Here is an 11,128-nt window from a genome sequence, read left to right as displayed (position 1 = left end):
ACGAGAGTTAGAATTGCTTTACATTCTTACCAGCCCTTGGCATTGTCAATTGAGAAAAAATTTTCCATTTTAATATATGGGTAGTGAAATGTCATTATAATTTTAATTTGCATTTTCCTAATAACTAATGGTGTTGAGCATCTCGTGCTTATTTGCCATTCATGTATTTTCTTTGAAGTGTCTTTAAATCTTTTGACCATTTATTTTTCAGTCTTGATATACTTTTTGGGGGGGAATCAGTTTAGATATACCGAAAATTTGCAAAGATAGAATATAGTTCCTATATACCCTTGACCTAGTTTCTCTTACTGTTAACATTTTCTAGAACTATGATTCCTTTGCCCAAACTGAGAGATGAACCTTCATCAACACTGTTAATTAATTTCCAAACTTTATTCAGATTTCTCCAGTTTTTCTGCTAATGTCATCCAAAGCTGCCCCCACCCCCCACCCCCGGTCCAACTCCAGGATCAATTCCAGGGAGAGTTAAAGTTTTATGCTCTCATTTTACAAATCTCCTGGGTATCTTCACCTTCTTGGAGAACTGGTGCCCAGAGCCATCTGACCTCTAATCTTGAGTGTTTTTTGGATCTTCTCCATTATTGACATCTTAGGATATCCCTTTACCTTCATCTTGGGGGATTCCTTTCACCTCCCTCTTGGGTTGTTTGTCCTATTTTCTGGATCTTATGCCTTTCATTTTCATGGCATTCTTTCTCTTGGTTCATTATCTCATTTTGGCAAAACACACATTTTGAAGCTTCTAGGTAAAAGGAAGATGGCAGTTATTTTTGTATAGATTATTCTATTCTTACGTAATATTTTTTCAGGGTGTGGTAATTTTATTTTTATTTTTTAAGAACTTTACTTAAACCCAAATTAGTTAACATACAGTGTAATACTGATTTCAGGAATAGAATTGAATGATTCATCACTTACATAGAACACCCAGTGCTTGTCCCAACAGGTGCCCTCCTTAATGCCCATCACCCATTTAGCCCATCCTCCCACCCACCACCCCTCCCTGATTTTGTTCTCTGTATTTAAGAGCCTCTTAGGGTTTTCCTCCCTCTCTGTTTTGATCTTATTTTCCTTCCCTTCCCCTAGGTTCATCTATATTGTTAAATTTCACAGGAGTGAAATCATGCCATATTTGTCTTTCTCTGACTTGTTTCACTAAGCATAACACATTCTAGTTCCATCCATATTGTTGCAAATAGCAAGATTTCATTCTTTTCGATTGCTGAGTAATATGAGCAATATTCCATTATATACCTATATTTGTGTATGTATATGTATGTGTATTTATGTATGTACACACACACACACACACACACACACACACACACCATCTTCTTTATGCATTCATCAGTCGATGGACATTTGGGCTCTTTGCATAGCTTGGCTATTGTTGATAGTGCTGCTATAAACATTGGGGTGCATGTGACCCCAAGCGGCTGCACCAGTTTGCATTCCCACCAACTGCACAAAAGGGTTCCCTTTTCTCCACATCCTCGCCAACATCTCGTTTCCTGAGTTGTTAATTTTAACCACTCTGGTCAGTGTGAGGTGGGATCTTAGTGTGGTTTTGATTTGTATTTCCCTGATGGTGAATGATGTTGAGAATCTTTTCATGTGCCTGGTAGCCATCTGGATGTCTTCTTAGGAAAAGTGTTCATGTCTTTTGCCCTTTTTTTTTCACTGAATGATTTTTCGGGGGGTTGAGTTTGAGAAGTTCTTTATAGATTTTGGATACCAACCCTTTATCTGATGGGTCATTTGCAAATATCTTCTCCCATTCCACAGGCTGCCTTTTAGTTTTGTCATTTCCTTTGCTGTGCAGAAGCTTTTTGTCTTGATGAGGTGGTCGTGAATTTTACATCCCAACTTGCCTAGGGTAGAGTACCCAGTTATTTAATCAAACACTGATGTAGGTATTGCTGAAAAATATTTTGCGGATGTGGTTGTAGGTCCGTAATGAGTTGACTTTGTTTAAACAGTAATTTATATTGATAGGTTTTTATTTAAATTCAAGTTAGTTAACATAGTGTAATATTGGTGTCAGGAGTAGAATTTAGTGATTCCTCACTTACATTCGACATCCAGTACTCATCACAACAAAGTGCCCTCCTTAATGCCCATCCCCCATTTAGCCCATTCCCAGCCCACCTTCCCTCCAGCGACTGTGAGTTCTCTATCATTAAGAGTCTTTCACAGCTTGCCTCCCTTTCTTCCCCCCACTGCCCCTATGTTCATCTGTTTTGTTTCATAAAATCCAAATGAATGAAATCACATGGTATTGATCTTTATCTGACTGACGTATTTTGCTTAGCATAGTACCATAATTAGTTGACTTTAAAGAAAATTACCCTTGCCAAATGGATGGACCTCATCCAATCAAGAGATGGCCTTTAAGGAAAAAGTGATGTTTTCTAGAAAAGAAGAAAGGATGCCTCACAACTATTCTATCAACACCTTCGTATCCAGCCTGCTAACCTGCCATTTGAATTTCACAGTGGCCTTTTCTCGCAATCATGTGAGCCAATTTCTTAAATCGATTACCTATGTCTATGTCGCTCCTATTTGTCGAGAGAAACCTAAGTAACATACAGGGTATAGGATTATAGATTAGAAATAAATTCCTCTCAGAAGTTTGAAGGCTCCATTAGCTTCTAGCTTCCAGTGATGCTGTTGATAACTTTGATTCAATTCTGACCCTTGAGCTTTATACAAAATTAATTTTAGTCTCTGAAGGTCTAGAGAGTCTCATGATCATCCCTGGTGGCTGGAAATTGCACAGTCAGGTTCATTTTTGTCCGTCTTTATGGGCATTCATTCCCTTTCAATCTGGGAAGTCATGTTTTTGAGTTTGAAGAAATTTTCTTAAATTATTTGTTTGAAGCCTTCTTTATCTCCATGGTCTATGTTTTCTCTTTGTGGAATTAACATTGGATAGATGCTCTGGTGGAAAAGTCTAAAATTTTGAAATTCTTTTTCCTCTTTTAAAAAATTGGATGTTTCCTCAGTCTTATCTTCCAACACTTTTTTTTTTGTTTATTTGTAAGCTCTATGCCCAATGGGGCTTGAATTTAGGACCCTGAGATCAAGAGTCACATAGTCTACAACTGAACAAGGCAGGCACCCCAATCATTCTCTTAATTTCTACTTTCCACTATTATGCTTTGACTTTCCAAGAGCTCTTTGATGTTTTGTGAATGTTCATTTTTGTAATAGCATCGTGATCTTGTTTAATGGATGCCATATAATTTGTTACCTATAAAGATGTAATGGGGGCCCCTGGGTGGCGCAGTCGGTTAAGCGTCCGACTTCAGCCAGGTCACGATCTCGCGGTCTGTGAGTTCGAGCCCGGCGTCAGGCTCTGGGCTGATGGCTCAGAGCCTGGAGCCTGTTTCCGATTCTGTGTCTCCCTCTCTCTCTGCCCCTCCCCCGTTCATGCTCTGTCTCTCTCTGTCCCAATAAATTAAAAAAAAAAAAAAAGATGTAATGGTAATTCTTGTTTGTCTCGAAGTTTTGTTTTGTTTTGTTTTTAAAGATTTTATTTTCAAGTAATCTCTACACTCACTGTGGGGCCCAAAGTCACAACCCCAAGATTAAGAGTTGCACGTTTGACTGACTGAGCCAGCCAGGCTCCTCCAAATTTGCTTCATATACTCCGTTTCTCTCTGTCCTCAGTTTTCTGTGGGTATGTTTGTTCTGTTTTAGAGAATTTCCTCAGATGTTTCTTGATCCTTAGCTGCCTGCTCATGAAGAGTGGGGACTAAATGCCATGAGCACTGGTGGCAGGGGAAGGCTTGGTAGCTGAAACTCATTGTACAGTGCCCTGGCTAAGTCAACCGCCGGGAGATCGCCAATGTTATGATCTGTAAACTCTCTCCTTTGGTAAAGTAATATCGTGGTGGTCCAAATGCAAGAGTGGGGAGAGTAAAAGAATGTACTGTCGTCATGCCTGAGAGTGGGGCATAATCTCAGGCTGTCCTAGGCAAATTAGAGGATGATCATCTCCTTCCTGATAGGGATATTCCTCATGGAAAATTGTTCCATATCCAGTACAGGTGCTAGAAGTCAAAATTGTCTGCGTCTAGCAGCTCTGTGAAGGAAGAGGTCTAGGAGTTCTTGTCATCCATCTTCCAACGTTCATGCTTGTTTATAGTCTTAAATCGGAGGCAGCCTACATTCCAATCGGCAACTGTGTAGAAAACCGTGGAATTCATACAATGGAATGCTACTCGGTAGTGAAAAAGAATGAGCCTCTGCTACATAAAAGGAAATGAATTTTAAATAGTGTTGAACAGGGACACCAAAAAACCAGATAGAAAGTACATGCCATATGATCCCATTTATGTGAAATACAAGAACTGGCAAAACGAATCCAGGATGATAGAAGTCGTAAGAAGTGAATTTCGGGACACCAATGGAGAGGCATTGATGGCACCAGGGGAGGACACAGGGAAGAGTCTGTAGGCCAGATACGGGTAGATTTACAAATTGGGGGGAGGGGAGAGTGGCATTTCAGCTAGGTAAACCTCTACCTGAGGTGGGGGAATTCATTAGGACAGGAATATTAGGGAAAGAGGGAAAGGGTCCTCAGCTGTTGGCTTCATTAGAATTCTATGTTGAAATCCCAACCCAGGATAGATGCCCAGCACCAACTCTGCGGGTAAAATTACTACTTACACTGAGGAGCCATGGCTTTAGGTTGTATTTACAAAAGTGAATACCATGTTTGCCTTTAAGAATGTGTTGGCTTGAACTTGAAGTATTTTACACTGAGCATCTTAATCATCAGGAATGGCTTTCTGTAGCCTTTGTCATTCTGCTTTCCAATGATGTGTTTCTCCATCGTAAGCCTCTGCTGCTGGGGAAACCCATGAGATGGTGTAGATGCAATAATAGCTTAAAATACTCACCGTGCCTCTTTGCCGAGTCAATTCCTCGGTGAGAAGTAGACTTCCCATTCCTCTGGCATCAGTCCTGTGTCAGTGTCGTTTACTTGGGCCAGTGCCATGTCACAAGGTGACATTCAAGAGAATGTAAGCTACATCTAAGCAGAAGCTTTATGAGCTCCTCTTGCCTAGTTCCACTGTCATTTTTTTGTCTTCTGCCATACAAATGCCATGTTCTAGAAGGGGGCTGCTCTGGTTCCCCTATCCAGAGATTTTGGGATTATTTGTTACTTAGTATAAGATAGTGCACCCTAATCCACCAGGATGTTTGAGAAATTCTCTTGAACAAGTTGAGCAGAATCTACTGTATCTTCTCTCAGGATCCAGAGAATGTTCTCTGCTTTCATCATGAGAGATACAGGATCCCTGAATGTCTAAAAATGGAGAAATATCTAGGTTATGTGTTTTTTTTTAAATTTTGTTTAATGTTTATTCATCTTTGTGAGAGAGAGACAGGGAGGAAGGAATGGAGACACAGAATCTGAAGCAAGGCTCTAGGCTCTGAGCTGTCAGCACAGAGCCTGATGAGGGGCTTGAACTCATGAACCGTGAGATAGATCATGACCTGAGCCAAAGTCAGACGCTTAACTGACAGAGCCACCCAGGCACCCTAGGTTATCTGTTTTTAACTAATAAAAGAAATGTAAAGACCATAAACCATCAGAATTAATGTCCCACCACAACTGAGAACAAAATATTTTATTTCTCTCAATAAAACTATAGTTTACAATAGTATTTACTAAATAAATTATATAATTTCTCTTTTACAAGCAATAAACTAAATCACAAATATTTCAAAGACAACGTATGTACACGACATAAGGCCTTTTATAAATAGCTTTGCTTTTCTCATTTCACTAGTAAACAGTGAAAAAATCTTTATAGAAGCTAGTTTCCTATAAAGTATATGCAGACCTATTACACTGATCTTGATATGAAACCAATTTAAACTTTTAATGACATGGGCTATGATTATCATTTTGCAAAAAAGAGCAGAATTTATACTTTATTTACCATTTTGCATGGATGGATTTTTTTAAAAATAAGCAGATTACATATGTTGCTCATGTATAACCACTGGATGCATGCAAAATGAAATAATGCAAGCGTCAATAGGAAAATAGCACTTCCAAGTCCAAAACGGTGATTGGCAATGGCCTAGAAAGCAGCTTAAATACAGTTCATGAAGGTCTTCGCAGTTCAGCAAGCAACAGCAAATGATAGAATGGTGTGATGGTTTTCACATCACGTCTGCTGATCAGCCTATGGACCAAGGTTCCCCCCACACTTTGCAAACTCCTAGATCCACTTGATTGTTTCTTGTGTGCCAGGAGGGTCAGTCGAGTTCCTCTGGGTAATTCCGGAGTGGAGAAACTTCTCTTCCACAACTGTGGAATGGTCACCATTTTCACTTACTGGGGAGGTTAAAAAAAAAAAAAAAAAAAAGCAGCTGTAAACCTAAGTTTTGGCCTGGATTTATAACTGTTCCTCACGAAAGGGAACACAAGGTCATTATTAGGCCTAAGCCTTGTGCCTGGGAAATGTGCGGGTAGAAGTCAGGGGGCCTTAGGCTCGGGGTCCTTCTGTGATGATTATCATAGCATTCACTTCTCTGGTGGACCTATGGCCTCTGATGACACCGAGTGTATCGAGTTCCTGTGACAGCACAGCACTGTGCTAAGACTCAGAAGGAAACAACGCTGGCTAAGGTGCACCCCTGACCTCTAAGGGCACAGGGCTTGGGGCATGTGCTGTTACAGCAGGCCTGAAGCCAATCAGAACAACTTGAACCTGGTCTTGACTCATGAATGCCGTGTTCGTTTTCAAACACTGTCCTCGTGACGGGGGAGTAAAAATCGATCCAGCAAATATTTAACTTACAGTGGTAACCATTTAAGGTCAGAGACTGCCGGTTCAGTCTATGACCATTAAACCAAGATCTACAGGGGGAAGGCAGTGCCATGTTCAGTTTTTAGAGGCAGACGTAGCTGCTTAAACCTACTGGTTTCCTAAGTACTACAGCTACAGGATGTTATGCAAATAAATTTCTTTTTAAAATTTTTTATTTTGAGAAAGAGCACGAGTGGGAGAGAGAGGATCATAAGCAGGCTCTACACCACCAGTGCAGAGCCTGATGCGGGGCTCGAACTCAGGAACGGTGAGGCCAGGACCCGAGTCGAAATCAAGAGGTGGACGCCTAACCTACAGAACCCCCTAGGCAACCCTACTTAACCTTCTTTGTACCTTGTTTTAGCTGTAAAATGGGAGTCATAAATCCTACCTTACAGGGTAGTTTAAGGGATAAACTTTTTGGGGGGAAATACAGTGCATGTATGTATGTGACTGTGGGTACACACACACAAGCTACATACACAGATTAAATAGGGGTCATTTAGTGTCAGCCACGTGCTTGTGTCCTCAAAATAGTTGAGAAGGTCGGAGGTGTTGGAATGTGTGGTCCAACACCTTCATTTGGAGGCTGAAAAAGCAAACGCATTTGAAATGATTTTGAAAATTAAGAGGCTATGTCAAAGATTCTGTTTAAAAGGGAATATTTTATCCTGTAATTTAAGCCTATTGGGATTTGTAATTTTTAATAGTTTCCATTTTGTTTCCTATTAATCTAAGTTAGGAAGATTTGCCTGCCTAAATGTATAACCTGCTCTAATTAATACTTAAATCGTCTTCCAAAAATAGCCCAGGGGTCATGAGCCACAGCAGTGGGCAGAGGGGAAGCTGCCCACGTTCTCAGGACAGATGTCTGTAAAGTGGACTTTATTCAGACTCAGTCTGATCCCTTAGTGTGGTGCATATCAATGAGGGATATAAAAAAAAATCCATGTAAAATGATACGTTCCTACTGATCAGCTATATCAGTCTTGCTTTGTTTTTTTCTTTCTAACACTTTAATTCATTTTTGAGGGACAGAGAGACACAGAGTGCGAGCAGGGGAGGGGCAGAGAGAGAGGGAGACACAGGATCTGAAGCCGGCTCCAGGCTCTGAGCTGTCTGCACACAGCCTGACCTGGGGCTTGAACCCACAGACTGTGAGATCATGACCTGAGCCGAAGTTGGATGCTTAATCGACTAGGCCACCCAGGCGCCCCTATCAGTCTTGCTTTCTTAAAAAAAAGACTAAAGGAGGTGACAGTTCTGTTCTTCTTATTCTCTAGATCACACTTGGAAGTCTGTGTCTGGTTTCTAATGATAAACTTGGAGAAAGCCATGACCCAGTTGGACACATGGCCGAGATGACCCAACATGGAAGGGCTCCAAACCCAAGACCCCATGAAAATGGTTAAAAACCTGGGCATTTTGGTCTAGTAGAGACCTAGAGATGCCCAGTAGAGACCTGGGCATGAAAGCTGTCTTCCAACTACTGAAGGCCACGGGGAAGGAAGAGTTGGGTACTCATTTAGTCCTAAGATACATGTCCTCAATAATAGGGGCACAGATGGCCTGGATCCTCGGGGTGGGGGTTAGAATATCAGCATGTGTGGAGTAGAGTAGCAAAAGCTTAACCCTTCTCAATCTCTTCCCATTGGACACCCTGATCAGTATGTCCCAGCCCAGGGACAAGAGTGTAATTTCCCATCTGTTGACACCAATGAGTGAGACTAAATGGCTCTAAGACCACAACCATGGCAGACCCATGGAAACCAGTTTAGCTTTGACTTGGAAGCGTATTCTGACCACAGTAAAGAAAGGAGTGATCACCGAAGGAGGGGTGGTTGCTGTCACTGAGGCCTGAGGCTGGCCAGCCTCTCGACAGGTGAGGCAGGAGACCCAGCATCCAGAACGCACTTGACATGGGCTGGCCAGCTGGGGGGACTTGGGCAGTCATGGTGGGCTGTGTCAACACATCCCATTGTGTTCAAACCAAAAGATTGTATTAAATATGGTTAACAAATTTATTGTAAGTAGTTCCCATATATAAATCACTATTTGAAAAAAAGTAGTATTTGGGTGTCTCTAAAATTGGGTTACATTGATAATTTAGTAAAAAACCAAAGGCTTTATAATGAAATACACTCTCTAGGGGCACCTGGGTGGCTGTCGGTTAAGGATCCAACTTTGGCTTAGGTTGTGATCTCACGGTTCGTGGGTTCAAGCCCTGCATTGGGCTCTGTGCTGACAGCTCAGAGCCTGGAGCCTGCTTAGGATGCTGTGTTTCCCTCTCTCTGCCCCTCCCTGTTGTCTCTCTCTCAAATATCAACACTAAAAATTATAATGAAATATACTGTCCTTATTATTAAAAATAATGAAAAATCCTTAATATTCACCTGTTTGTATTAAATTGAGGGTGTTGTATAAGTTTCTTTTAAACTTGTATTAACACCTACTGTCACCTCTAGGGTCCAAGAATGTCCACGTGCGGTAAGAACTGCCAACTCTCTATGTCCTAACATAATCCTGGGACGACATGATTGGTTACATGAAAGTGTCTGTTTTGTGCTAACTTAGAACTATAATAAAACAAGGTGGCCAGACAGGTCTTTAAATCTGTGTGGAATCTGACAGCATAGTGTCTTTTCGCTTGGCCACAGTGCGAAGTCTGCAGAAAGCAATTTTATTATCCTCGTATTTGGGAGGGGATGTGCTATAATTTTCCTTCAAATTAGACCCCTCAAGTCCTTACCGGTCACTGGAAAGAAGCACCAGCTGATGATCCTAGAAGGAGACTAAGCCTTTGAGTTGATTTTCCACAATGGGGCACACAGGCTGGTACCTCCAGCTGCACCCCCACCGCCCCATCGAAGATGGGATTTTCACAGTATTAGTGCCCCAAAGACGAGCAACTTTTGGGGTGCCCTGAGATGCAACCACCCCTGGCCTTGAGGCTTTAGAAACAGAAATGGGAACTGGTGTTTTGGCAAGAGAGCCCGGCCAGATCTCAGAAAAGGGATGACAGACAGACAACGTCATCTGAGCCGTCACCCACTGAACTGTTGTGTGTGCGCAGCGATGGCAAGGTTTCTTCCTCCGCGTGTGGTACTTGGAGAATACGTAATATTTTAAATTCTGAGACCTGAAGGTACAGGTGTGATAATGGCCGATGGGAAAAGTAAAAGAGTATTTAGGTACAGACAGCCCCCGACTTAGGATGGTCTGACTTAGGATTTTTTTCGACTTGATAGTGCGAAAGCCGTAGACATTTGGCGGGAGTCCAGCTTTGAATTCTGATCTTGGATCTTTCCCTCGGCTAGCAACGTGTGGTATGATCCTCTCGTAGGATGCTGGGCGGTGGCAGCCAGCCACGTGCTCGTGGTACCCATACAACCTTCCTGTTCTTTCAGTACAGTTTTTGATAAATTACACCTTCTTCTAAAATAAGCTTGGTGCTAGATGATTTAGCTCAACTTTAGGCGAATGTAAGTATCCTGGGCACTTTAAGGCAGGCCAGGCTAAGCCACGATGTTCAGGAACTGGGGTGTCTTACGTGCCCTTTGCATTTGTGATACTGTCACCTTTTTGCGGGACCTAAACCCATCATTAAGCCAAGATCTGAACTCCTGTGGCCTGATCCTAGTGTTACTTATTCCACGTACGTGTTTACGTCTGAGAGCGTGTGTGACAGAAATGCATCTTTATTTCCACTGAAGCTCAAGTGCTTAACTTCAGTGACTGAAACCACACAATAATGCACACTTGTGGTCAAAGACTGCAAAGCTTTTTCGTATTTAAAAAGATTTAAAGCACAGACACAGAAATCAAAGAGCAAGTCATAAGCAGTCTGTTTGCTAACGAGAAGCCCTTTCCAAGTCTGGTCTGCAGTAGGGGGAACCAGACACCCCAGGGGGGGACTCTGAAAGTGGGGCACTTTGGGTGGGCTTCCCAATGGGCAGAGCTGAAGTTCACTTTTCAGAACCATGTGCAGGGGGCATCAGAGATGAGACACGCCGTTCATTTCTGAGGTCTCCTTTCAAGGCTTATTTCCAAGCCTTCCTTTTTTTTTCCCCCCCACCAACTTTCTGCCTAAGAAACTCACACCCTCAACCTAATGTTTACTTTTTTGGAATAATTTTTTTTATTGAAGCGTAGTTGACGTACAGTGTTAGATTAGTTTCAGATATAGAACGTGGTGATTCGACTAGTCTGTATGTTCTGCTCTGCTCACCGCATGGGTAGCTACGGTCTGCCTCCACAATACCACCGACCCGATT

At 42.0% G+C, this 11,128-nt stretch overlaps 1 protein-coding gene across 2 annotated transcripts in view; it reads right to left on the bottom strand.

The window, feature by feature from the left end:
• Positions 1 to 613: 613 nt before the first annotated feature.
• Positions 614 to 11,128, bottom strand: part of PIP5K1B (phosphatidylinositol-4-phosphate 5-kinase type 1 beta) — a 312,168-nt gene continuing 301,653 nt past the window's right edge. The window contains exon 14 of one of the 2 annotated variants that reach the window (XM_045469367.1): positions 614 to 763. In XM_045469367.1, the coding sequence (XP_045325323.1) occupies positions 728 to 763 (36 nt within the window). In that variant the 3' untranslated portion in view covers positions 614 to 727. Of the gene's footprint in view, positions 764 to 5,648; positions 6,380 to 11,128 lie in introns of those variants that run through there. The other variant, XM_045469368.1, reaches the window with a different exon arrangement.

The sequence above is a fragment of the Leopardus geoffroyi genome, chromosome D4 (genome assembly GCF_018350155.1).
Source record: "Leopardus geoffroyi isolate Oge1 chromosome D4, O.geoffroyi_Oge1_pat1.0, whole genome shotgun sequence".
NCBI lineage: Eukaryota > Metazoa > Chordata > Mammalia > Carnivora > Felidae > Leopardus > Leopardus geoffroyi.
The sequence above is the reverse complement of the archived record's forward strand: the minus strand, read 5'-3'. Positions and strand labels throughout refer to the sequence as shown.